This window comes from Martes martes (genome assembly GCF_963455335.1).
Source record: "Martes martes genome assembly, chromosome: 11".
In the NCBI taxonomy this organism is placed as follows: Eukaryota; Metazoa; Chordata; class Mammalia; order Carnivora; family Mustelidae; genus Martes; species Martes martes.
Genome location: NC_137899.1, coordinates 841,519 through 868,965, shown reverse-complemented (window position 1 = coordinate 868,965; position 27,447 = coordinate 841,519). Strand labels below are relative to the sequence as shown.

Here is a 27,447-nt window from a genome sequence, read left to right as displayed (position 1 = left end):
CGGGCCCCTCCCCGCGTCCCCGCCGCCCCGGCCCCTCCCCGAGCAGGGCCCCCCCCGCGCGCCCCCGCCGCCCGGAGCGGCCCGGGCGGGTGGCCGTGGCCGGCGCGAGGCCCCTCCCCGGCGGAGGCGCTCGGCGCGGAGGAAGCGGAGGCGGCGGCAGCGCGGAGATCTCGCCGCGCTGATGGCGTCGCCCGGGTGAGTGCGGCGCTGGGGCCGCGCCGGAGAGGGGGCTGCGGGCCGCGCGGCGGGGCCCCGGGTGCAGGTGCGGCCGCCGGCCCCCGACCCCCGCCGCAGGCCCCCGCCCGGACCCCCGCCCGCCGGGCCCCGCGGCCCTCCCGCCGACCTTGGCGAGCGCGGCCGGGCGGGGGGCGCGGGGGGCGCGGGCCGAGGCGGCGGGGCTGGGCCGGGGGGCGGGGGCGGGGGCGGGGAGGGCGGGCGCGACCCGGGGGTCTGGGAGCCGCTGGGCCCCGAGCGCCCGGTGCCCGGCCGGCGCCCCCGCCCTGCCCTGCGCAGCTGTTTTCCACTTGCTCGCGGGGGAGCGGACGCCGGACTCTCCCCCGGGGGCGCAGCCCGAGGGTCCCCGAAGGTCGCGCGCGAGGGCAGGGGGAGGCCGCGCGCCCGCCAGGCCGGGGCTGCGGGTCGGGACACGGGCCGGCCGGGCCGCGGGCCGCTAGGGGGGCAGCCCCGGTCTGACATCACCGTCTTCCACGGCCTCGGCCTCGGCGCTAAAATGTGCTGCCTTCAGGAAAACATGGTGACACACGCCGAGCTTGTCATTTTTGAAAAAATCCTTTCTTGCAAAATAAAACCTCAGCCATTAATTATAATTAGTTTTTGCTTCCATAATCTAACTAGTCATGCGAGCTGGAAATGACAGTCCACAGGGGAGGGAAATGAGTCTCAAGGTCATTACTTCAGCCCGTGAGGTTCTCGGGGCACCACTGCGCATCCGGAGGGTCTCGGAGGTGGTGGCCGTGGGAGCAGGTCCTCTGGGGTGGAGAGGGCCGGAGCCAGGCCTCTCACTGGGGAGACTCGGCTGTGCCCCCGCCCCCCCCCCCCCCAGCTGGCACTGCCCACGGCCTTCATGACCCCAGCGGAGTCATGGGCATTCCCACCTGCCTGCAGGCTTTCCAGTCTGGGGAGCTCTGGTCACGAAGTACCCAGTACTTTGAGCTCATAAATAGAATAAACACCTGGCCCATCCCTCAGAAGGCCAGACTGACTGAACAGGAGTTCAAGGTCCCACCCTGTCCCTGCCTCTCTCGTCAGGAAAGGGGGAGGCGGGGTGGCCAGGCAGCCGCCAGACGTCTAAGCCCGTGTGGGGCTGTCCTGAGGCCTGTCTGATGCGATGGTGCCTTTCGTCCAGACACACGACTTAGTAGACCTGGCTCAGAGGTGGCCTTATGGTGGGCTGCTATGAGCCCGCAGGCCCTACGCGGTGTCCCTGTAGTAGGTGGCGTTCGTGTCAATTTGGTATCGTTCTGTTGTGAGTGACCCCACGAGTCTGAGGGTGGTGTTCAGCTGTGGCGCTGTGATGCGTGTTCACGGGAAAGCTGAGGTCACAGAACTTTCAGTGTCCTCTGCTCCATTTTACAGAGAGAACTGTGCACTGTGGCGTATGACTAAGGCACGTATGCATTTGGGGACAGTCCATAGGTCCATGTGTAACCCTGACCTGTGTACACCGCCGGTTTCACTGGTAGGGCAGAGTCCAGCCAAGAAGACCCAACTTCCTTCGACTTTCTGGCCTGTCTCCGCTGACCCGCAGATGCTCGGCCTGGCGGACCTGCACTGCGGGAGCAAGGCTGAGCTTCGGGGCGGGGACGGGGTGGGGTCTCTGATGTCTGCTGGGCTGTGCACGGAGGAGCCTCTGACTCTGGTGTTCTTTCCTCTGTGAATCACTGTGGGGGAGCTGGGAAGGACAGGGGAGGCCCTGACTGATGTGCCGGGCATTAGGCACAAGGGCCTGGCCAGGAGCAAGGCCTCAAAGGGAAAGATACGGTGCAGGTGACCCACAGTCCAGTGGAGTTTGGGGCTACATAGAGACAAGGCTGCTGGGCCAGACTGTGGGACCTGGCCCGGTGTGTGGGCTCCCTGCCCACCGCTCCTGGAGGGGGAGTCCCTGTGACAGCAGCCTGGAGGGGCAGGAGAGACGGAGCTGGGGGACCTGCTTTTGTGAGCCACGTCCTGCGAGCCTCCAGGCTTGTCTCCTGTACCCTGTGCCTCCGTGTCAGGGCTGCACAGCTTATGTGGCCCCTGTGTGCTCATCCCAGCCCCTGTTCCCTGCCCCATGGCTTCCGTGGCTTGAAATGTTGTCTAAGTCAGAGGTTCTTAACCCTGGGGGCCGTGACTCACTGGTGGGCTTCTGGGGTTCCTGTGTCCCCTGAAGCGGTGCATGGTGTAGGGGGTTGGCATGTGTGTTGCTGGGACCAGGTCCACAGCCCATCTGGAGGGGCTCAACTCAGCGTCCTCACCACCTCCATCCACACCCTCCTGGAGTACGGGTCACAAGCCTGGAGTACCTGGGCTCAATAAATACATTTTTCAGATCGTTTTTTTAAAGATTTATTTATTTGAGAAAGAGAGCGAGCGCGTGCGCGCATGAGCTGGGGGGAGCAGCAGAGGGAGAGGGAGAAGCAGGCCCCCTGCCCAGCAGGGAACCTGAACCAGGACTGGATCCCGGACCCTGGGATCCTGACCTGAGCCGAAGGCGGACGCCTGACTGACCAGCTGAGCCACCCAGGTGCCCCCATTTTTCAGATCGTTAATGGTAGGTAATTTAAAAAACAAAAAGCCATAAAACAAAATAAAAACCAAACGTAATCTGATTTTCCGCAGATACCACTTCTGCAGGCGTGGTGTATTGGGCTGTACTCTGACAGAGGGAGCCTTCCGGACACAGCTGGGGAGCCCCCTGCCCGTCTCAGCTAGGCGAGCAGTCTGACATTCTCCTTTGCACTTCCAGGTTCTGTTTGTCCCTCACCCCAGTTTTTTTCTTTGTTCCGGTCAGATAGACATCGTGAGGTTTGCCGTCCGCACAACGTGTTTGTTGGGGTTTTACAGGCAGCTCCGCGGCCTGCTTGGTTCGCGCGGTGGGGCGGTTTCCGTTCTCCGCGGGTCAGAACGAGGACCAGCTCTCCCTAACTTTTGACATTTATGGAATATTGTGCAGCACGGCCCCATTATGCAGCCCCAGCGTTTCTAGTTTTCTCCGTGAAATAATGCTGCACGTCGCCTCTCCCTCTGGACGTGTGCAAGCATTGGACGTTGGGGCCTGGGGCCTGTCTCTTTTAGTTGATCCTACTGAAGTGTCCTCACGGGGGGCTGGGGGGTGTCGCACTGCCTCCCCCCCACCCCGGGACTTGAAGGGCTCTCTGCGCCTCCCAACACCCGACATTAGACTTGAAAAGTCTCGCCCGTCTGATGGAATTACTGAGGTAAGAACTAGGAATCCTCACTCCCCTCATCTTTAAAGATGGACACTTCCTGCCTGACCTCTTGTGTTTCCTCAGCCAAGTCCGTCCCAGGGCCTTTGGTCCTGTGGTTGCCATCAGGGCCTCGCCATCGCCATCCCCTCAGATTTTCGTTTCTGGAAGGACCCCAGTGAGGCCTGCCCTCCGACAAGCAGGGGGTCAGTGAGTGTCCTAGAGGCCCGCCCGCCTTCCTAGCAGCTGAGGGTGCCCCCCCATGCACCAGACGTTTACGAGTACTGAGGACCGTCTTAACCGTGTTTGACCTTCCTGCCCACGAGGACGCTCTCCTGACCCTGTCATTTGGTGGCGAAGGAGCGGATCCTGGCCTTTGCCTCCTGGGGGGGTTCAGCTCTCCCGCCACAGCCTGGCTCCCACTTGGGGTTCCCAGACCTGCCTGCCTGGTTCACTGGGCTCGTTCTGTCAGCCTCTCTGCGTTGTGATGTTTTGTGAAATTGTTAGTTGCTGTATTTATTTTTATTTTTTATTATTTTAAAGGTTGTGTTTATTTATTTGAGACATAGAGTGAGAGAGAGAGAGAGAGCACACGAGCAGGGGCAGAGGAGAGGGGGAAGCAGGCTCCCCACTGTGCAGAGAGCCCTATGTGGGGCTCGATCCCAGGACCCTGAGATCGTGACCTGAGCCGAAGGCAGAGGCTTAACCCGCTGAGCCACCCAGGCGCCCCCAGTTGCCTTATTTTTAAAAACGAGTTATATGCACATGGTACAGATTTCAAAAGGCAGAAAAGGGACTTAGGTGGAGATGCAGGCCGGTCGCAGTCCGGGCACGGCAGGGCGCTATGTCCCCTCGTTTGTTTTAAGCCCAAAATGTGTTTTGGAGAGGCCTTTTCTTGGTGTTTTCTCATGGATTTGTAGTTCCTTGTGTGTGGAGGAAATGAGCCCTTGTCATTTGTGTTACGAATACTTTTCCTCAGCCTTGCGCTTGCCTTGTGACTCTGAAGCCTTCCTGACTCTGAGTTTTAGGCTTCGACGTCTCCTTTCAGGGTGTTGTTTCCTTTCCAGTCTGCACCTTAAGTCTGGTCGGTACTCATTTTGGAGAAGCGAGTGGCCAGGATCTGCCTTTATTTTCCAAGTTTTTTTTTGTTTTTAAAGGATTTTATTTATGTATTTGAGATAGAGAGTCCACAAGCGCGGCGGCGGGGGGGGGGGGCACACGGAGAAGCAGGCTCCTGGGATCAGCTGGGATCCCAGCTCCCAGCTCCCGGCTGATCCCAGGAGCCTGAGACCATGACCTGAGCCCAAGGCAGCCGCTTCACCAACGGAGTCCCCCAGGCGGCCCTGTTCTCCCAGGTTCTTATGCCTGAATGACCCCAGACACGGAGCCCCTGGGCCGGAGCCGAGGATCCTGGCTGACTGGGGAGCCATGTCTCTGTGACTGAGCTGCCTCTCGTGAGCCAGGCCCACAGCCTTGATTTCTGGCCGCCCGTCCCCGTGTTCTCCTCTCCGCAGGCTTTGTCCTCTTTCTGTTCTTTTTCCGAATTTTCCCGATTGTTGTTATACACATGTTTCTCCACAGAGTCATCTTACCTGTTTTTCAACGTGGATGCATCTGTAAGAGCCTTCCCCGGCCTCTCTAACCTTCTGCTGGGCTGCGGGGTGGCAGCAGGGTTTTGATAATTTTATTTGCAAATAGACCCGGAAAACTGCCTGCCATAATGAGGAGAATTTGGGGAGCTGGGGACACACAAGTAGTCCCTTTACGACGGCTCCCAGCCCGGCCGCGCCAGCCGCGGGCTCGCCCGCCTGCAGCCTTCCCACCTCTGGCTTTCTCACACCTGCCCGTGGCTTCCGCCCCACCCTGTGTGGGCGCCTCGGGGCTGCCCCCCCGCCCCCCCTGCCCCCAGGCTGCCATCCCCCGGGGCTGACCCTGCCACCTTCGCTGTCCCAGTGCCAGACAAGCATGTCATCTGCGCTCAGCTCACCCTCCGGAGCAGAAGCGAGTCTTGCCTGCGGCCGGGAAGGCTCAGTCTTACCTGCGCCCGCGCTCTCCGGTGGTGCCCCCTGCTCCGGGAGCCCCCCGCCCCATACCCGCAGCGGTCCATTCCCCTGCGTCCCAGCCCAGGCTCTGGTTAAAACTTGGGTAGTGGTGTGCTTCTCGGAGCTCTCCCCGACTCCTAGGGAGTTTCCCAGCAGGGAGTAACGTGCGCGTAAAACCGCGCACACTGGCTGCCTTGTATGAACCTGCTTCCCCTGCGCATCTCTCCAGACGCTCACGGTGACCCGAGGAGGTGTGCGGCGGTGGAGGGGACAGCCAGCCTTGGCCCAGAGATTGTCCGGGTGTGCTCCACGGCTGTGACCAGCTCTAGTGGAGGCTCCTGGAGGATCAGGCAGAGTTTAAGGCCGCCTCCCCTTGCTCAGTGGCCCACACGGTGGGAGCCCAGGACAAAGCCTTGTGGGGACACGCCGTCCCTGTCCTGGGAAGACGCTCAGCTTGCCGTGCTGGGCTGAGGCTGCCCCGGGCCCACCGCGGGGACAGCAGTGTCTGATGCCAGGGGCTGTCCCAGGGGGTGTGCGTCTTTCTCGGGGTGCAGGCTCCCCTGTGCTGTCGAGGGGTTCCCGCTGCAGAAAAGCAGGAGGGCAGCAGGAGGCGCTCCCGCGTGCTCCCTACACGCTCCAGCATGTGTGGGGGCGACGCTGCCAGGCTGCAGGGTCCTTGTGTCCTACCTGTGCTGTATCATCTGACCTTCTCTTGTGTCCCCCACCGCTGCCCCGGTGCCTTGTGGGGCAGCCTTGTCGCCGACGTTTTCTCAGCCAGGCCCGCCACTGCGCAGTCACCCTGCCGCTGTGGGACAGCCTCTGGTTTGGGCTTGGCGGTTGTTCCGGGTTGAATCCTGTCCCTTCCCAAACGAATGTTGAAGTCCTAACCCCTGGTACCTGTGAATGTGACCATTTTTGGAAGTAGGCCCTTTGCCCATGTGATGAGGTAAAATGAGGCCAGACTGGGTTGGGTGGGGTGGGCCCTCCCCTCCCCTCCCCTCCCCTCCCCTCCCCTCCCCTCCCCTCCCCTCCCCTCCCCTCCCCTCCCCCAGCGCCCGGTGTCCGTACCAGAAGCAGAGAAGAGACGCAGACAGAGGCAGGGGCCATCCCCCTGCCCGGAGCCACGCGCTGCCGTGTCAGTGGCTGGAGATGCCGCTGGATGGCGTGAGGATCCCCTCAGTTCCGGGTGCTGGGAGTCGAAGGTGTGGGCCGGTGGGTGCCTCCCGGAGTCTCTGAGGGCCAGTGTGCTCCCACCTCTGCTGGCTTCTGGTGGCTGCCGGCGATCCTGGGCCATCCTGGGACTGGAGACGCCGTGACTCTGCTGTCCTGTTTTTCTCCCTGCGCATCTGCCCACACTTGCCTCTGCCTGTGATACCAGTGGTTGTATCGGGGGCCCACCCTGCCCACCATCATCTGATCTTAATTTAACTAATCACATCTACAAAGACCCTATTTCTTTTTTTTTTTTAAGATTTTATTTATTTATTTGACACAGAGAGAGAGACAGCAAGAGAGACAAGCAGGGGGAGCGGGAGAGGCAGAAGTAGGCTCCCTGCCGAGCAGAGAGCCCAATACGGGGCTCAATCCCAGGACCCTGGGATCACGACCTGAGCCGAAGGCAGAGGCTTTAACCCACTGAGCCACCCAGGAGCCCCACAAAGACCCTATTTCTAAACAAGGCCATGTTCGCTGTACTGGGGTTAGGACTTGGACATATCTTTTCAGGGGTCACGTTTCAACCCACAGCACACACCAGGCCGGTTTAAAAAGTTCAGTACCGTCTAGTGGGCTTTCTGGGCAGATCACTTGGCTGCAGGTTTTATCTTGTTTCGGGGTGGTAATGGGTTGGGGGTCCCGCCAGTGCCGAAGGAGGGGGCCCCCAGGCTCTCTTGTCGGCTGGCGTAGGCGCGGGGCAGGAGGGTAAGTGGTGGGTCTTCGAAGCTGTTGGCATCCAACAGCAAACATCCCGTCAGACCTTTTATTATCCAAAGCAATTCCTCGTCTGTCGCCGGCTGCATGACGGTCGGGGCCAGTGCCCTGTTTGTCCCGCATCCTCCTGTCTGGGGTGGTTTTCTCTGTGTCCTCAGCACCAGCTGCTGAAGGGGCTGGGTCTGTCGCTGGGCATCAGTCCTGCTCACGAGGGTTGGACAGTTCGTTCTGGTCTGGTGGCCCTGAGCTCTGCGGGGGCCGGTGTCTCTGTGGTCCGAGCCCGGAACATCGTGGTCCCAGAATCGGAACCCCCAGGTGCTGGGGGACTTGTAGGTGGAAAAGTCCCGCAGCCTGAGCTGCTGGGCGGACGGACGAGGACAGGATGCCCTGCCGTGCCCCCCGGGAGACACGGCCAGTGAGGCCGCCGAGTTGCCCAGGCCCCCTTGCCCCTGCAGGCCCGAAGGGAGCCTTCGAAGGGCACAGGCCGGACCGTGCGCTCACTGACTTAGTCAGGAAGAGCCGCTAGATGCTCGGGGCGCTCAGTGTGGGCAGGTCACCCCTTGTCCGTGTGCGGAGACCCCCAGGTCTGGTCAGCACCGCGGTGGGTCTCTATGCACCCAGTGTCTGGTGGGACTGAGCTGGGCTCCATGTCTGGCTCCGCGCCGTGCTCGCGCCACACGAGAAGACTGACCCCTCCGCGGGGCTCCCTTCAGCCTAGGGGACAGAGGGCCTTAGGGAAGCCGGAGGCTAGAGTCAGTGGCCAGAAGGAGCGACAGCAACGTGACTGGACGAGACGGGGAGAGGACTGGTTAACATGGTGAGTCATTTTCAAAATGGCAAAGGCATTTTCTTTCTACTTTTCTGTATTTTATATTTGTCTTATTTGGGGGTCAGAAAAGATACTAAGATATTAGTGGTTCTGCAAGCCTGCTTTGCTGAAAGCCCCCGGGGCTGCATCCGGGGCCCCGGCGAGCGCACTTGGCCCCCCGGGCTTGCCCGCAGCCCGGGGAGCGCGGCTGTTACTCCCAGGGCTGGGCTGGGAGCGGGCGGACCGTCTGATTGTCAGGACTCTTGTGATTACTGGCTACAAGCGCAAGTCCCCTAAAATCTCTCTGAGTTTTAGAAGTAATGGGCCTGGAGGGAACCAGAAAACTCATGTGTGAGTCCGGCGGGGTGGTGTCGGGCAAGGATGGTTTGGGTCTCACCGTCGTCTGCTCAGGGCGCCATCACGAGGCCCGCGGGCCAGGCTACTTCAGCGACAGGAGGTTCCCACCATCCTGGAGGCTGGACACCCCGATGGCCGTGTGGGCAGCTTTGGGTTCTCCTGAGGTCCCCGTCCTGTCCTGAGGCCTCCGTCCTCCGTCCTGTCCTGTCCGTCAGTCCTGTCCCCGCCAGCTCCCACCCCCGCTACAGACGCTGCCGTGCTGTGGCTGCCGGCGACAGACGGGGGAGGGGGGGTGTCCCATGAGCAGCTCCAGCCTAGCATTCCAGTGGCAAGAGTCTGGGTTACCACCTGTCTGTGGGGCCGACAGGCTGTAAATCACGGCTTTCCGTGACCCCGCTTTGGGTTCCGTGATTTGCCGGCGTGACTCGCAGAACTCAGGGAAATATTTTCGTTACCAGATGACCCTTCTAAAGGATGTGGCTCGGGAACGGCCCGAGGGGAGCTGTGCACGGGGCGAGTCTGTCGGAAGGGGCAGGGGCCTCCGAGCCCTCTCAGAGCTGCTCACCGGCTCTCGCGTGCGCTGACCGGAAGCTTCGGAGCCCTGTCCCTTCGGGGTCTGATGGGGGCTTCGTGGTGCGGGTGCGCTTTCTGGACTCATTGGCCACCGGTGACTGGGGATTGATGCCCGGACGTGGGGGGAGGTGGGACTGAAAATGCCAAGCACACAGTTGGCTCCCCGGGCAGTGCGCCCCCGTCCTTAGGTACTTGCACAACTCAGGTTTAGGGGCTGCGTGCCAGAAAGAGGGACGCAGACCCGATGTCACAGGCCCCCTCTCCAGATCCGGGATATTGGGGGCCAGGGTTTCCGCTCTGGGGTCTGGGCGCGGTTCAGGCCGTGCGAGCGTTGCAGGTGGAGTCATCGTCAAGCGGACAGCACGGGACAAAGCTGGGCCTCTGCTGTCCCCTGCCAGGCTGGGTCCTGCCCGGGGCCACAGCTCAGGGACGCGGTTGTGCTTGGCCTTTGCTGCTGCCGGGCAGAATTCTGTGTGCGCGTGGATGAGCTCGTGCAAGCTCAGCCCGTCCCTGCGACACGGTCACCTGCGTGCTCTCCTGCGTGGGAAGCGGTGGGTTGGGTTTCAGCCCCTGTCCAGGGAGCCCGTGTGCTGGGGGTGGGCGGCTAGTGATGTGTGTGCGGCTGCCAGGCCAGGCAGCTTCTGCTCTGGGGCTAGTTTTAACCTGTTGTCCTGTTGTCTCTTTTTAAGGGGTTTTTTTCTTACTACAAACGCGATGAGTATTTCTCATTTTTTAATCAGCGTCAGTGTCCAAGCGCTGCTTAGTGCTGTGCACTGGGCAGGGGCTGAAAGCCACGAACACAGTGACCGCGGCGGGCGGAGGACGAGGCACCCAGAGAACATGCTGGAAGAACCAGTGGGGGCTCCGGGGTTCCCCCCGGGAGGGTGGATTTCATATATTTTGCTGCAGAATTAAATGGGAGCTGGGTCGCTGTGTCTGTGCGGCTCCTTGCATAGGGTTCGGGGTCCGCGCAGTGCAAGAGGCCGCAGAGAACCAGTGTCCTCTGGGCACCCACATGTCTCTCTCTGACCCAGACCCTGCTCCTTGTGTCCTTCTTGTCGCTCTTTCTGTCTTAATCAGTCAATGCTTCCTTCTGCGTGAAGAAACGCAAACAGGACAGAATAAACGCATGTCTCTGCCACCCACTATTACTACATTTTTTATGAAAAGAGTTGGTACCTAGAGCTAAATTATAAAAATAACAGGTTTCCTATGCGGAGTGCGGTCTCGTTGGTGTTTTCGCTCGCGCTCTCACTTCCCATCCCCCGCCTCGCGGTGTTCGTGTTTCTGTCCCGCTCTCTGGGCGGGGCAGCTGGGCACACAGTGGTGGTCTGCGTCACCCGTCCCCGATCCGGCTCCCCAAGGGCCTGCGTTACCATCGCTAGGGCTCTTCTCCTGGCACCGGAGGAGCTTCCGCGAGGAGCCGCGTTGGAACTGGGCCGCACCTTGCTCCCGGTCCGCACGGTCTTCTCAGAGTTGGCATTTGTTGGCGTTTCCGGCTTGAGCCGACCTTCACTGAGGTTGGGAGGGTTGCAGAAGGACGCGGTCCTACGGCAGCGCTGCCACACGTCAGATGGTCATAAGCCCCCCGCCCCCAGCTTGCCTGTTTATCACCCGTGTGGACTCCCTCGCTCCCGTCTCTCAGCAGCTTCTCACTAACTGCTGTATTTATTGCGTCCGAGCCTGATGGCCCTGGACTTGCCAGCTCCGGTGTTCCTAGGCATGCCCTAGCTTTTTTTTTGAGCACTTCCTTCTTTTCTTTGACGATTTTATTTATTTATTTGACAGAAAGAGATCACAAGTTGGCAGAGAGGCGGGCGGGGGGGAAGCAGGCTCCCCACTGAGCAGAGAGCCCGATGCGGGGCTCGATCCCAGGACCCTGAGATCATGACCTGAGCCGAAGGCAGAGGCTTTAACCCGCTGAGCCCCCGGGCGCCCCGAGCACTTCCTTCTTTTCTGAAATCAGATGCTCAGACCCCTCTTACTCTCTCCCTGCCCCAGGTCTGGCACCTGCCATTTCTCCAAGGAGACCTCGTGTCTCTTAGTGTGCAAGGGGCTAAAGGGCGCTTGGTGTGCTCGTCGCTCCTCTGTAGAGTCTTTGGTTGGAAGGCATGTGTGTAGACGCCAGTGTGCACACGCATGGGCTTGTACACAAGCACGTGGGTGGAAGTCGCGTGTTCACGCTGCACCTCGGGTTCCAGCTTGGCCCTGGGAGTCCCCTCTTACTTCTTTCCATATTTGTTTTGCTGTTTCTAAAGATTTTAGAAGATTTTATTTATTTATTTGACAGAGAGACAGAAAGAGTGCAAGCAGGGGGAGGGGAGTGGCAGAGGGAGAAGCAGGCTCCCCGTTCAGCAGGGAGCCCGATGCTGCGGGACTCTCTCCCAGGACCCTGGGATCGTGACCTGGGCTAAAGTCCGGCGCTGCACCGCGTGAGCCCCCCGGGTGCCCCACCTTCTTCCCACATTCGTACGTCCTTCTACAACAGTGGTGCGTGGCTCCCGATAAAATCAACACGTTTACTCATTCTGATAATAAACCTAAAATAGTTTATTCTTAAACGGACTACATTTACCAAATCAGCTTAAAAGAATTCAGGATCGCCCCTTCCTGCCCACACTATTAACTTTTGATGAGCCGTCCTTCTAGATCTCCTTAAAAACCTATGGACGAATGCATAAATACACACAATTTCATTAAAATGTCATCATACTGTACATTTTCTCACTGTAAATATTCATGTATTTCTTCCCACTCATATACATGCCATTAACGTCATCCCATAACGTCATCCAGCATCTTTCTGTCCACAAAATGAAATCAATATGCTGTTTCTAACGGCTGCAGGCCGAGCCTGTACGGTACTTCCCCGTAATTGGACTTTGATTTTAAAAGGCACCCCGTTGTTCGCTATTATGTATAAAGCTGACATCAACACCTTTGTAACTAAATCTTAATTATTTCCTTAGGGTAGAAGTGGAATTACTGGTCAAAGGGTATGTATATTTTTATGTCTTTTTGAGCGGCGAGTCGTGCCCTGGCCTGCGGTGGCGGCGGGTGCCGGTCTGTCCAGACGGGCGCTTCTCGGCGGCAGCTGCACATGGGAATCCTCGGGGTTGCTCCTAGGAGCCGTTTTTTATGCCCAGGCCTGCCCCCCCTCCCCCGGTCTGGTTTCGGTGGTCTGGGGTGTGGCCAGGGTTTGTAGTTTTTAAAGGCTCCCCAAGAGATTCTGATATGCAGCTAACTTAATAGATAGATTCAGTTTGTAGCATTACTTCATTATTTTAATGACAATTTTCTTCTGCAATTGTTTCAGACGCGCAGATTTGGGAGAAGTGGCCCCAGAAATAAAAGCATCTGAGAGACGAACAGCGGTGGCCATCGCAGGTAGTGTGGGGCTGGTGCCCGTCCTGCAGCTCTGGGGCGGGTTCTGGGTTCCGGAACGCCCGGGGTAGGGGAGCACACGCCACAGACATACAGGGCTGAAGGCTGTGGTTTTTCCTAAGAGGATTCATTTCACACCGGTGATTATCCCGCAGTTTACCAGGAACACATCATCACAATCCGAGTGCGTCACAACTGTCACCTCGGGTCTGGCTTAGGGCGACTGTCTAGTTTCTGACCTGGGCACTCCTGAGTGTTGACTTGGGACAACGGCTGTGAACTGGGCCTGTCCCGGGCAGGCCGGGGCTTGTGCTCTTCCTGGCTGTGGTTCGTGTGGGCTCCGTCTCCGTGGATCTGGGGGCCAGGTCTGTGGCTGCCCCTCATGACTTCAGCTTTAACGGGTTGTGGCCACATTCCACACATCTTTCCTCTTAGAAACTTGTTTTGGATCTGTCCTTAATTCGGCACTTCAGAAAATAAGTAAGTCCTGTTGGATTTAATAGTGTCTGGCAAAGACAGTCCCACAAAAATACGCAAAGGTGTTTGGATTAACCAAATTTTGTTTTATTTTATTCACTTAAACAAATGCTCACTGAACAGTTAATGAGCAGGCGTTGTAGTAGGTGCTGTGAGTGTAGTAAACGGTGGTGAACAAAGTGGCCCCGATGCCTCGTCTTCCTGGAACTTACGTTGCAGACTGTGGGCGCTGGGGGGATTAATGGCCAGGGCAAGCCTCACAGTAAAATTGGGGTCCAGTGGCAGTAATTGGCCAAAGCCCTTCACTTTCTCAGGATCTGGGTGGTATGGTAGCCACCGGGCACGTGGTGCAGATTTGAGCAGTAGTAAACAGTGCGCCGCTGAGCCACACTAGCAGTATTTCTGGTGCTGAGGAGCGAGGCACACGGTGCTCGTCGGCCGGCGCAGACAGAGAATGTTTGCTTCCTCACAGACAGTTCTGTGGGAGTGAGAGTGTTGCTCTAGGGAGACTGGGGGGGCAGCTGGGGTGGGCTCCGGGGACACAGTCTCCTCCCTGGATGCTGCCGTGGGGTTAGTTATCGGGGTCCTTTGTTCTGCTTGGGGAAACTGAGGCTCAGACACGCTCTGGTGCTTCCCCAGGCTCCATCTTCATTATGTCTCCAGTGAAGAAGCCTCCCGTCATTATTATTAATGTTTTTTAAAGATTTTATTTCTTTATTTGACAGAGAGAGATCACAAGTAGGCAGAGAGGCAGGCAGAGAGAGGGGGAAGCAGGCTCCCCACGGAGCAGAGAGCCCGACGAGGGACTCGATCCCAGGACCCTGAGATCATGACCTGAGCGGAAGGCAGAGGCTTAACCCATTGAGCCACCCAGGGGCCCGCCCATAATTATTTTTTAGAAATTTTCTTCTTGAGGTAGGTGACTTCCTCTGTGGCGTGTTTTGTTAGTAAGACTGAAAGCAAACCCTTCAAAAGGAAAAGTTATACTGACGCTTGAGAGGCAAGTGGGAAAGTGCCCATCTTACCAGCGTGTAGCCTGATGCGTTTCACAAGCGGGACGGACCTGTTTGGAGCAGCGCCGGACGAGGAAGCCGGGCACGTCATCCCCCAGGACGCCTGTCCCCACCCGCCCCTGCCGAGGAGAAGCGTGTTCGCACTTCCTGAAAGCGCGGATTAGCTGTGCCGTGTACAGTCGTCCTACGGAGTGTATTACCTTCTCTCAGGTCTGAGGACGCCGGTTACCTCATAGCTCATCCTTGAAAGGAGGTTTTAGAAAGCCACTGGCGAGGGTTCTGGGGAGACGGCAGCATGGAAAGCACCGGGAACCTGGCTCCCGAGCTGGACAGTTGCCCCGGCCGGAAGGTTCCGTGACCTGTGCTGCGCCTTTGGAGTCGGTTGGAGCCCTGCAGTTTACAGGGCAAGACGTGGAGAGTAAGTTTCCAGCTAATCTGGTCGACTTTATCCGTCGGCACGGTATCAGTGCCCGGTCTCCCGTTCCTGGACGAGCAGCAGGCAGCCGTGCACACACAGCGGGTGGGAACGAGCCGGCGTGGGCAGAGAGAACCCTGTCCGGGTACCAGGAGCTCTGCTGTGCCGCTTCTGGTCACGGAGGTGCAGACGCAGGGGGCCTCATGGTTGCCAGCCCCTCCCCCTCCAGCTGAAGTGACTTCCAGGGCATTTCCAGGCCAGTGTCCTGCCTCCCATGAACTTTTTGCTCTTTCCCCCTTTGGGGAGACAACTGCATATATGGGGAAATTAGAAAGTGACTGTGCGTTCCCAAAGAAAGTCTCAGAAAAGACCTGGGAGGACCTAACTTGTACACCTCCGTTTGATCCCGGGCACAGAGAGAGCCTCCGACGATCCCGCAGACAAAGACAATAACAAAAAGCAGTAAGCCCCGGGAGAGGTGGGAGGAACCTGGTTTCCAGAGTTACCACGTTATTAGATTCAGATGTCCGGTGTGCAGCAGCGGAATCCCAGGAGACGCACGGGATAGGGAGGTCCGGCCCGCTCAGGGCGGGAGCGTAACTGACCCACAGCTGTCTCTGAAAAGACGCAGCGGCACACGTGTCAGACGAAGACTTTACGACGATGGTCCTGAAGATGCTGGCGGATCTAGAGGAAGGTGTGGAGAAAGGCAAGAACGTGATATGTGAACAAAACCGTAGCATCGGTAAAGAGCTGGAAAGCCTGAGAGACCAAAGGAAAGGTACAGTAGCCAGAATGAAAACCTCACTCGTGGGGTTCAGAGGCAGAAAGAGGCGGTGGGAGAAGGAATCAGTGAACTTAAAGATGGGAAGATGGGGTGTCTGGAGGCTGAGGACCAGAGAAAGGAAAGATTGAAGAAAAGCGAACAGAGCCTAGAGCCCCTGTCGGATGCCATCAGTAGGTGCTTGTTGTGGGCGTCCCAGAGGGAGAAGAGGGAGACAGGAAGGGGCAAGAGAAAATTGAAGAAATGATGTCCAGGAACAACAACTTTTTTTTAAAAGATTTTATTTATTTGACAGAGAGACACAGTGAGAGAGGGAGCACAAGCAGGGGGAGCAGCAGAGGGAGAGGGTGAAGCAGGGAGCCCAATGCGGGGCTGGATCCCAGGCCCCCAGGACCATGACCTGAGCCCAAGGCAGACACTTAAAACTGAACCACCTGAGCGCCCCCCAGCTGAGAACTTCTTACACAGACACGAGTAGAAAGTGCAGGAAGCTCAGCAGACCCCAGGTAAGATGAGACCCGCACGGAGACGTGTCAAAGCTCATCTTCAGACGACAAAGCGTGAGTCTAGAAAGCAGCAGAGCAGCAGGCCATCCATACCCCCGGCTTCCAAGATCATGTCTCGATTTCTCAGTCAGAAACTTCAGACGCCGCAAGGCCGCAGGCAGATATATTTAAAGTGCTAAACCAAAGAAGAAATTGTGAGTTAAGAATCCTATATTCCACAAATATGTCCTCCCAGAGTGAGGGAGAAACAAACACTCCCAGGGGAACAAAAGAGGGAGACCCGTGCACCTGCGGGAGGTGCTCCAGGGAGACCTGTGGGCAGAAGGAAAGGGTCCTAGAGAAGGACTTGAAGCCGTTTCAAGAAGCAAAGATCTCAGTAAGGGGAAATTCCTGGCAGTTTTAATAGCTAATTTAACAATTTTAATGATGGCTCATAACTGTGCTTTCTGATTTCTTAATGATTTAAAAGACTAATTCATTTAAAGAAAAAACAAAAAATGTGGATCTAGTATCACTGCAACTTTGGTTCGTAACTCCACATCTTGTTTTCTCTAACTTCTGAGACTAATGCTTTGACAGAATTATCAGTTCATGTTCTGGGCAGTCAGTGTATGAAGCTGTGATTTGTGATGTCAGCACCCAAACACGTGGCGACAGAATGTCAGGGGACAGAGTTTTGTATGTAAACAGGGCATAGGAAAACCAAGAGTGCATTGACAGAGTAATGCCTCCTTATCAGTGATTACTTCAGATGGGAAGGGATTGCTGTCTCCAGTGAAAAGACAGAGATGGGCAGAACGGATCCCACTATATGCTGTCTAAGGAGACTCACTCGAGAGCCGAATATACAAACGGGTTGAGAGTGGGAGGATAGAGAAAGGTCCCTCCGTGCAGACAGTAACCCTTGGGTAGTAAGGAGTGGCTGTACTAATACCAGACAGAACGGAATGCACATAAAGACGTTTTCGAGACAGACAAGGATGTTGTGTATTAATAGAGGTCTCAGTACAGCACGAAGATATAATTAAACATTTGCACATCCAGTGACAGACCATCAAAATATTTGAAGCAAAAAGTGATAGAATTGAAGAAAGTAATAGCTCTACAGCTTCAGTTGGGAACCTTAATACCTACTCGCAATAATGGCAGAACAACCAGTCGGAAGACGAGAAAGGAACAGAGGATTTAAACAACACAGTAACCCACCCTCATCGAACAGAAGCAGCACTTCACCCCGGCACACGCATCCTTCTCAAGTGTACACAGGACACTTTCCAGCATGGATCCACCAGGTCCACAGACGAAGTCTGCACAGATGTTAGGAGACAGATGTCAGACAAAGTGAGCATAGTGGGAAGTAATTAGAAATCAATAGCATAAAACGAAAAATGTTTTTAAATTGTGGACACCAAACACAGACTTCTAACTAGTATATCAAAGAGGAAATCTCAAGGGAGTTAGAAAATACTTAGAGACAAATGAGAACAACGACAATTTTACAACTTGAGGAACTAGAAGAAGAACAAATGAAACCCACAGCTGGAAACAGAGGAAATAATAAAGATTAGAGCAGAGATCAATGAGACAGTAGAAAAGTGGTACAGAACATCAACGAAACCAGAAGTGGGTTATTGGACAAGATCAACAACACTGACACACTTTTAGCTACGTTGACAAAAAAGGAGAGAGTACTCAAATCACTAAAATTGGATGTGGACATGGGACATTACTACTGATTCTACAGAAGTAAGAGGGATTATAACAGATTACTGTGAGTAATTGTATGCCAAAAAATTGCTTAGCCTGGATGGAAAGGACAAATCCCCAGGAACATAAAACCTACCAAGACTCAATCACAAAGAAATGAGCAGTCCGAGTAAACCCGTAACTAGTAAGGAGACTGAATCTGTGATAAAGCGTCTCCCGACAAGGAGGAGCCCTGGTCCTGAAGGTTTCACTGGTGAATTCGACAAATATTTCTGCTTCTCACACTTCTTCAACAACTGAAGGGAGGGAAAACTTCCTAACTCGCTCTTGACGCCAGTACAACCCCCATAACCAAAGTCGGACAAAAGAAAGGAAACTATAGACCAACATCCTTTAGGACCATTGATGCAAAACTCCTCAGTGGTGTCAACGAGATGAAGGGGAAGATAAAGGATGATCTCAGTTGATGCAGAAAAAGCGTTTGATCAAATTCCCTACCCCCTTATTTTGATAAAAAACGCTCTTCCAAGTAGGAACCAAGTAGTAGATAGAAGCCACCTCCACATGACGAAACCACACGTGGACAGCCCCCGGCAGTGAGAGACTGAGCTTCTCCTCTAAGATCAGGAACGAGAAGGGGAGGCTGCCCTCACCGCTCCCACCCAGCCTCGTACAGGAAGCCCCAGCCAGAGCAGCTGGGGGAGAAGAACCAATAAAAGGCAAACTGGAGAGGAAGAGTTGAAATGATCTGTTGGCGGGTGATGTCATCTTGTGTAGAAAATCCTAAAGATTTCACAAAAACCTGTTAGAGCTAATAATTAAATTCAGCCAAGGGAGGATACAAAGCCAACACACGAAAATCAGTTACATTTCTACAGACACTGAAGAAGAAATCACAAAAAACGTTCCACTCCCAGTAGCATCAAAAAGAATAAAACACTTAGGAATTAATCAAGGAGCTGAAAAACTCGTACAATGAAAGTACAGAAGGTTGCTGCCAGAAATTAAAATAGACAAAAGCAGCTGGAAACACATCCCATGTTCATGGATGGGACACCCAACTGTCCCGTGTCAGTGACACCCAACGTGATGTGCAGACTGATAGCAGTGCCCATCAGCAAGCCAGTGGCATTTTGCAGAAAAGGAAAAGCCCGTCCTTCGCATGGAATCTTAAGGGCCCGTGAAGAGCCAAGACAGTCCTGAGAAAGAAGAAATGAACCAGAGGACTTGTGCTCGCTTCGGCAGCACGTACTGAACCGGAGGACTCACCGCTCCTGCCGTCAAAGCCTACTGCAGAGCGAGAGCAGTCAAGACAGTGTGGCGCTGGCATCCAGACACGCGTCCAGACCCGTGAAATAGCCCAGAAACGGACCCTCAGGTGCGTGCTCAAGTGATTTTGGACCAGAGTGCCAAGTACCGGGTACAGGACAGTCTTTTCAGCACATGGTGTTGGGAAGCTGGATGTTCACATGTGAAGTATTGAAGTCAGACTCTTACCCAACACTATGGACAAGAGTTAAGGCAAAAACGGATCAGGGTCATCCTAAATGTAAGCCCTAAAACAACAAAACACTTGGAAGAACACACTGGACAGAAGCTTCATGCATTTGGATGCGGCAGTGACGTCCGGGAGGTGATGCCACAGAAAAGTCCACAAGAACAGAATGGGACAAACGGGACTGCGTGGAAAGGTAAACATTTTGGCCGCGGAGGACACTCTCTACGGCACAGAACGGGCACCTGCAGAATGGGAGACAGTGTTTGCCAACCTTGTGTCTGATGAGGGATTAATAGGCAGAGTATCCGGAGAGCTCCTGGTCTCCGCCATGAAACCGATGTGATTTACAAATGGGCAGAGGACCTAAATGGACATTTCTCTGGAGGTGGTGTTTGAAGGGGCAGTGAGCACCTGCGGGGGCAAACCACAGTCCCACTACCACTCACCCCCACTGCGTGGCCACTGTCACGCAGAGAGAGACCAAGAACATGTACTGGTGAGGACGCTTCTACTGTGTCCCCACCTGAAATCCTGCTGTGTCCTCTGCTGCCCACCGGTGCCAACCCAGGCTCCCAGCCGTCTCTGCCCATGGACCACGAGGCTCTCCTGCCCCTCGGTGGTTCCCGCAGTTCGAGAGGCGGACCCTCTGGCCACGGGCATCTTTGCCATCATCTGTAATCTGTCCGGTCCCATCAGGGCTGTGTCCCATCCCTAACAAGGCGAGGCCTCGACCTCTGTGGGTCTGAGATTTAATCCCTGACCTCTGCTCTCAGGGTTCCCTGCAGCCCGTTCTGGGCTTTTCTCCCTGTCTTGTCCACTCCTTTAACTGCTGTATTTTCTTGGAGGGCATTTTGAATTCCTTGAAAAAATTCTTCTGATGTCTTTTCTCCACTTTGGATAAAATAATCTTTTATTGCTCGATGTTGCAGTTTGATGTGTGTGAATAATCTCTTGTGATTTCCTGTTTCTCTCCCTTGTTCCTCATGTCGGTCTCCAGAGACCCCATCAAAGAAGACTGTTTGAAACATCTGTTTATCTGCCTGACTATATGGAAATCAGAAGAGGAATTAATCTGAAAATATCAGAATCTTTTCTCAATTCATAAGCTTTAAAACATGTTAATTTTCATTTTGGATTAGATGATAGTTTTACTTGGATCAGAAGTCAGAACAATATAAAAGTGCACAATGGGGCAGCTAAGTGGCTCGGTCAGCCGAGCGTCCAACTCTTGGTGCTGGCTCAGCTCATGATCTCAGGGTCCTGGGATCAAGCCCCATGTTGGGCCCCACGCTCAGCTTACGCTTGCTTGTCCCCCTCCCTCTGCGCCTTCCCGTGCTCACTCACTCTCTGCCCTCAAATAAATAAATAAATAATTTTTTAAAAAAGTAAAAATGTTTCAATTTTGAAACTGAACCAAGGAATTTACATTGACTTATGTTTTAAATAGTTTCTAAAAATCCAAGATTAATCTATGTAAGTGTCGTGAACTTATTTATATCTTATTTTCAGAAACTTCAGTAAATTCTTACAGGAATATGTTCTGGAGCAAATTGCTGTCCTGCATGTAGCTGTCGCTACTCTGTTGTGTTTGGGTTTGGAAAACAGAAATTTATGTAGGAAGAACTGAAGCCCGTCCCCACACTAAAGTAAACTCGAGACTTTAGGAAGAAAGGTCTTAGCTGGCTGACAAAAGTCAACGTGTGTGTGCTCTCTTGCAGATTTGGAATGGAGAGACATGGACGCAGATGACTGTGAGTCCTGTGGGGACGGCAGGGCGGGGACCGGCCAGGGACGGGCGCAGGAAGGGGGGTGTGACGGGGGCGCATATCGTGAGCCCTTAGAAGTTCCTGCCTTAGAAGAAGGGGCTGCGGGTTCAGCCTTCGCTGTGTTGATCTCAGGCGCTGACTTGCTTGACGCGTCACTTTCCTTTGCTTTTTCAGATGGTGCAAATGAGGCTCAGGACGGTGACTTCCCAGCAGGTACGCATTCTCTCCGCTCCGGCTCCCTGTCCTGTCGCAGGAGGCCCCGCCCTGTGAGAGCCCCTCTCGTCCCTGGCCCTGTGCGCCACCTCTGACCCCCCAGGGAGGAGATGGAGACTAGCGTCTTTGCGGGGGCAGGTGCAGGGCCCCGATTTTTGACGCGTTCCCAGAGCGGGCGGGTTTCGGCAGCCCTGGCCTGTACCCGTGGTTTCGCTCCCGCCGCGGCTCACGCGCCGGGCCGGAGCGCACGAGAGGTTCCCTGCTCTGGCTCTTCCCCGCGTGTGTCACTGCTGCTGCTGGAAGGACGAAACCAGTTGTTCTCGTGTGGGTGGAGGAACCCACGCCCGGGTCCGTTCAGGCCACGCCCCGGTCCTTCAGGCCGCGCCCCGGTCGTTCAGGCCACGCCCTGGTCGTTCAGGCCCCGCCCCGGTCGGTCGTTCAGGCCCCGCCCCGGTCGTTCAGGCCGCGCCCCGGTCGTTCAGGCCGCGCCCCGGTCCTTCAGGCCACGCCCCGGTCGTTCAGGCCCCGCCCCGGTCGGTCGTTCAGGCCCCGCCCCGGTCGGTCCTTCAGGCCACGCCCCGGCCGTTCAGGCCACGCTGGGAACTGGAGCAGCGGCGGGAAGGGTCCCGCCCCCAGTGTCCCCGCGCCGCTCGCGTCTCGGCGGCAGGTTCTGCAGCCCTGTGCCGGGTGGCGCGTGCTGCCCGCAGGGCCCTCGGGGAGGAGACTCCTGTGCCCAGCGCCAGCTCCTGCTCGGGGCCGTCCCCCGCTGCTCGGGCACCTGTGCCCCAGGGCCGGGTCCCGCTCGGGGGCTGTCTCGCGACTCCTCCCTGGTTTGTGGGAGTGGGCGCGCGGCTTCATAATGGAGATGATCCCGAACCTCCATGGGATTTGCGTTTAAACCGTTCACGTAGGTGACACTGAGAGTGTACTAACTTGTGCAGTGTGACCATGGCCAGGAACGGGGATCGCGGGCGAAACCTAGTGCCCGTAGGAACTCGTACTGTGTGGACGATGCTGGAAGGCCTCTGATCCCGTCTGCCACATATGTTGCCACGGTAACGCTGAAAACCACACAGTGGGCTTCCGATTTGTTCAAGGGTCGTGTAGCTATGATTTCTGTGACTGGATTTAATAATAACGTACTGTTCCCTTTAAAAATCCTCCCAACTTATTTGTAAAAAGGAAGAGAACATTACCTAGAAGATCCAAGTGACTCAGGGACCACGTCCCCTGTGGGACATTCCTGGCGACGGCGTGGGGAAACCCGCTGCTGGGCCCAGGATGTGGGGACGGGCACAGGGTCACGGGAGGGGCGGGCATCCCACATGCGGGTGCGCGGCTGCACGCTGCACACGGTTACGGTGGGCCTGGCGGAGCTGGTCTCGCAGGTTCCAAGAGAACCCAGACATGTAGACCTTTTCACAGCATCTCCCAATCCTTAAACGCGGCCCCTGAGTGTCCTCTTCTTTCTCTTTGCTAACATCTCCTGGGTCTGGCTGCATTGGCCTCTGTTGGCCTCAGGCAGGCCCCGGGCGCCCACACCTGCTTCCCGGAGGATGCCGTCTCCCTCCCCACCTCCAGCCGGGGCCCCGACGTGCAGGGTGAGCGCTGACGTCTTCTGTTCTTCCCACAGTGGAGAGGAGCAGGCTGCAGGAAATGCTGTCGCTTCTGGGCCTGGACACCTACCAGGCCCACAAGCTCAGCCTCCAGGACTCCCTGCAGATCAGCAGCGACAGCGTGAGGAACCGGGCCCCTCAGGCCCCCAGGGACTTGCCCTGGACTTTCCTTAGGAAGCTGCAGGCTCTCAGCTCCGAAGCCCGGAGCACCGCCGTGGTGCTGGACGCGCCCCCGGACGGCAGGCCCGCAGAGAAGGAGAGCCGGATGGAGGAGGAGATCATCTACTGGGATGCGGCCGACGACCTCGCCGCCGACATCTACTCCTTCTCTGAGCTGCCAACGCCCGACACGCCCGTGAACCCCTTGGACCTTCTCTGTGCCCTTCTGCTGTCCTCGGACAGTTTCCTGCAGCAAGAAATCGTGCACAAGATGTCCCTCTGCCAGTTCGCCCTCCCTCTCGTCCTGCCTGACTCGGAGAACCACTACCACACATTTCTGCTCTGGGCCCTGCGGGGTGTCGTGCGGACGTGGTGGACGCAGCCCCCGCGGGGGGTGGGCGGCCTCCGCGAAGACAGCGCGGTCCTGTCGCGGACGCCCGCCTTTGCCTTCGTGCGCATGGAGGTCAGCAGCAACTCCAAGTCCCAGCTCCTCAACGCCGTGCTCGGCCCGGGCCACAGGCCGCGGGACTGCTTCTGGCACCGCGACCTGAACGTGGGCACCAACCCTCGGGAGATCGCAGACGGGCTGGTGGAGGTCTCCTGGTTTCTTCCCAGCGGCCGGGAGGACCTGGACGTTTTCCCGGAGCCCGTGGCCTTCCTGAACCTGCGGGGCGACATCGGGTCTCACTGGCTGCAGTTCAAGCTGTTGACCGAAGTGTCCTCCGCCGTGTTCATCTTGACGGACAACATCAGCAAGAAGGAGTACAAGCTGCTGTACTCCATGAAGGGGTCGGCCACGAAGTACTACTTCATCCTGAGCCCGTACCGCGGGAAGCGGAACGCCAACCTGCGGTTCCTCAACAGGCTCATCCCGGTGCTCAGGATGGACCACTCGCACGTGCTGGTGAAGGTCAGCAGCACGGACAGCGCGGGCTTCGTGCGCAGGGTGCGCGCCATCGTGGCTCACGTGGCGCGGGCCCCCTGCCGGAGGCTGTCCGTGGAGGAGATGGCCCACGCGGCGCGCAAGCTGGGCCTGCGCGTGGATGAGGACTGCGAGGAGTGTCAGCGGGCGAGGGACCGGGCGGAGCGCATCACCAGGAGGATCAAGGACGCGGACGCCTACCGCAGGGACGAGCTCAGGCTGCAGGGCGACGCCTGGAGGAAGGCGGCGCAGGTGGAGAAGGAGCTGTGCCAGGCCCAGTGGGCCGGGGACCCCCCGGACAAGGAGCTGAGGCAGCGGCTGCTGGAGCTGCGGGTGCAGCAGCTCGGCCACGAGCCCGCCGGGGGCCTGCAGGAGTTCATCTCGGGCATCAGCGGCCCGGCCCCGGGCGAGAAGCAGTACTTCCTGAGGTGGATGGAGTGGGGGCTGGCCCGGGTGGCCCCGCCCAGGCCGCGGCAGCCTCCGGAGACCATCCTCGCGCTGAGACCGAAACACTGTGGGGCCGCGGACTCCGGCGAGCCCCTGGGCGTGGAGCACTTCCTGCGGGAGATGGGGCAGTTCTACGAGGCGGAGAGCTGCCTGGTGGAGGCAGGGAAGCTGCCGGCCGCGCAGAGGCGCTTCGCCCACTTCCCGGGCCTGGCCTTGGAGCTGCTGCTGAAGGGGCTGCCCGTGGAGCTGATCGACGGGAGTGCGCTGAGCACCCCGCTGCGCTGGGTCACGGGGCTCCTCCGGGAGCTGCACGCGCGCCTAGAGCGCAGGCCGCGGCTGGTGGTCCTGTCGGCGCTGGGCGTGCCAGGCACGGGCAAGTCCACGCTGCTCAACACCATGTTCGGGCTGCGCTTTGCCACGGGGCGGGGCCGGGGGCCTCGAGGGGCCTTCATGCAGCTCGTCTCGGTGGCCGAGAGCTTCAGCCAGGACCTGGGCTGCGACCACATCCTGGTGATAGACTCCGGGGGCCTGATCGGCGGGGCCCTGGCCTCGGCCGGGGAGAGGTTCGAGCAGGAGGCCTCCCTGGCCACGCAGCTCCTGGGGCTGAGCAACGTCACCGTGGTCAGCTTAGCTGAGACCAGGGACATACCGCCGGCCATTGTGCACGCGTTTCTGAGGTTGGAGAAGACGGGGCGCGTGCCCAACTGTCAGTTCGTGTGCCAGAACCTTCATGACGCGTGTGCCCCCGGGCCCAGGCCGCGCGAGAGGAGGCCGCTCCTGGATCCGCCCGGCGAGGCGGGCAGGGCCGTGGCGCACACGGAGAGACCGGGCGGCGGCATGCGGACGCTGGCGGGCCTGGCCTTCTGTGACCCTGGGAAACAGCATATTTGGCACATCCCAGGCCTGTGGCACGGGGTGCCTCCCATGGCCGCGGTGAGCCTGGCGTACAGTGAGGCCATTTTTGAGTTAAAGCGATGCCTTCTGGAGAACATCCGGAATGGCCTGTCCAACCCCAACAAAAACATCCAGCAGCTCATTGAGCTTGTCAGGCGGCTCTGAGTGTCCGGGGGGAGGCCCGTCCCAGGGCCGGCGTCCTCACGGGGCCGTGCCCGGAGCCTGCGCGGGGCTGGCGGCCCACCTGTGCGAGAAGGGAGAGAAGCGGAAGCTGGGGGCCTGGAGTTTCCTACACAGTGTTGAGGAAGGAGGCGACCTCGCAGCCCGGGTCGGAGGCGCTCTCAGGAGCAGAGTGGCCCTTGGCGGGGGGACGACGCGGCAGTGATGCGCTTTGTGTCCGGGCTCCCTCTCTGTGCCCCTGGAGCGTAGCCGAGATGCTGTCCCGAGGAAGCGGGGGCAGGCCGTTGGCGACTCCGTCCTGCCCGTTCGACTGCTCTGTCCCCCACAGCCATCTGTTTACATCGTCCCCCTGCAGCCGTCTGTTTACACCTCCACCACACTCAGCCCAGCGCGTCCCTCCTGCCCAGCTCCCGAGTCTGCCCCTCCCCAGGCTGTGAGCTCCTTGAGGGGAGGGCTGTGTGTGACCCCACTCTGTCCCCCGGGGCCTGGCAAGGGGCCTGGCACACTGTAGGCACTTAATAAATGTTTGTTAAAAGAAAGGAATGAATGAATGTGTAAATGATGGTGACGGGCAGGTTCCTCTTGATTTTCCTGTTTCCTCCAAGAGGATCACAGTGTCCGAGGAGGGGTGCGGGACGGAAGGTTGGGAATGGCAGACGCCCGAGACTAGGGTCTCACAAATGCCCCACTTTCCCCCGACTTCAAGCAGAGCTCCACCCTGCAGGTGTTCCCAGGAGTGGGACTCGGCTTCTTCACAGTAACGCCGGGCACGGCCTGGGCCGTCCCACCTTGCAGACGAGAAGGGAGGCCTAGAGCACTGACACCCATACACCTCGGGGGTCGGGGGACGGATGGGCAGGCTGTGGCCTTTGTCTGGCCCATGGCTCACCCCCAGGCCCCCACAGCTGCCAGGCCAACCCCAGCTGGCCCGTGGCGTGCCCTTCAGGGCCAGGCTCTCTTCCTGATGGCGTCCGTGGCCTCTGGCTGCGTACGAGCTCCTTCCTGGATGCTGTGACTGAATCCTGGCCCGTGCTGGCCTCACAGAGCCTGGGGGGCACCCCGCAGTCCCTGGGCCCAACCCCAACTCTGCGAGGTCTGGAAACCTGGGGGCTCCTTCCGTCTGTGTGTTGTGGCTTTGGGGAAACGGGCCCTCTCTGGTGACCAGGACCCTCTCCGCGGTCCTTGCCCCCTCTTTGCCGGACTCGGCGAGGCAGCCCTCTGGATGGGAGCCCCTTCGTGAGCCGTGAGCCCCTGGGCCGCTTTCCTGGAGCTCCGGGTCGCCACAGCTGCTGCCCCCCGATGTTCAGAGTGTCGTTCCTGTGTCCTGGGAGCCTGGCTCAGGACGGACAAGACGCATGCTGAATGCAGTACTGGGCTCAGAAAACCTGACCTCCCGCTGATGAAGTTGGGAAAACCTTTTTCCTTCTGAGACACGGAAGGAATCTCTAACCCTTGGGCACTAGGAACTCCTCTCTTCGGGATCATTAAATCACACAGATTTTAAGATGTTGGTTCCCCTGGAAATACCAAAGTCTCTCCTGCCTTCCCCCCTTCCCGCAGAGCCGGGGCTACCCAGTTGCTTCTCCAGCACTGTGGGAACATCGCCGGGGACACTCACGGGCCCAGGGTTCAGGGAAAGCTCCGTTACACTCGTTGAATGTCAACTCCCTTACAAACTGATGCAAGCTCTTCTTGAACCTGAACCAGGCAAGTTATCCCTAGTGGCTCTGTCCGTCACCCGGAGATGAGGTTTAATCACTGAACTCCAGAGAATTATGTGTGTGCCTCTTCCCTCCCCCCACGGAAAGAGTCTGACGCTTTCAAAAGGACGCGGGACCCGGACGAGACTAACTGCCTCACAATCAGGAAAATCACTGTATTCGTGTTGCATCCAGTATTTGCCGAAAGTGTCTAAACTTTTGGAAACAGACCCGTCTAAAGACTTTGCGTAACAGAATCTGACCACAAGGGGGCCCGGGCAGGACCCCGGTGGCGGTGGGGGACTCGCCGTCCGACCAAGTGGGAGCAGACCACCGCCGCTCGGGTGCAGGGGCTGGAGAGGCTGCCCTGGGGCCTTGGAGAGCGTCTGTCGCGGCGTTCCCCTCCCCCTGTTTTAGGCGATGTTCAGTCCCAGGAGGGCTTCTTCAGACCCCAAAGCCAGCGCTGCTCTGTGATTCCAATTTCCAGAAACCTGGGTCTTGCCTGAGGCAGACCCTGGGGTTCCAAACGCTCAGCATGAGTTTGCCCTGCCCAGTCCCCTCCCCACAGCCTGAGGGCCCTGCCTTGGGCCTGAAGACCTCAGGGCGTTGATGATGCTTGCGGGGGCAGGGAG

General features: G+C 57.7%; 2 protein-coding genes across 5 annotated transcripts in view; both read left to right on the top strand.

The window, feature by feature from the left end:
• The first annotated feature begins 51 nt into the window (after window positions 1-51).
• LOC308351944 (up-regulator of cell proliferation-like) lies at window positions 52-25,646 on the top strand. 2 transcript variants are annotated; one of them, XM_080817892.1, is made up of 6 exons: window positions 52-195; window positions 12,104-12,130; window positions 12,451-12,521; window positions 20,637-20,669; window positions 20,859-20,897; window positions 22,531-25,646. In XM_080817892.1, the coding sequence occupies exons 1-6, from the start codon at window positions 182-184 to the stop codon at window positions 25,098-25,100; spliced, it is 2,754 nt and encodes a 917-aa protein (XP_080674018.1). In that variant the 5' UTR covers window positions 52-181; the 3' UTR covers window positions 25,101-25,646. The 2 variants fall into 2 exon arrangements, with proteins under 2 accessions (XP_080674018.1, XP_080674019.1); XM_080817893.1 differs by lacking the exon at window positions 12,104-12,130 and having other exon boundaries at window positions 72-195.
• The window catches only part of MRPS24 (mitochondrial ribosomal protein S24), a 43,082-nt gene continuing 15,815 nt past the window's right edge, over window positions 181-27,447 (top strand). For 2 of the 3 annotated variants that reach the window (XR_013967616.1, XM_080817895.1), the window contains exons 1-4: window positions 12,110-12,130; window positions 12,451-12,521; window positions 20,637-20,669; window positions 20,859-20,897. Coding sequence is in view for 2 of the 3 variants with exons in the window: in XM_080817895.1 (XP_080674021.1) it covers window positions 20,664-20,669; window positions 20,859-20,897 (45 nt within the window). In the remaining variant the exon portion in view is untranslated. Of the gene's footprint in view, window positions 196-12,109; window positions 12,131-12,450; window positions 12,522-20,636; window positions 20,670-20,858; window positions 20,898-27,447 lie in introns of those variants that run through there. The other variant, XM_080817896.1, reaches the window with a different exon arrangement.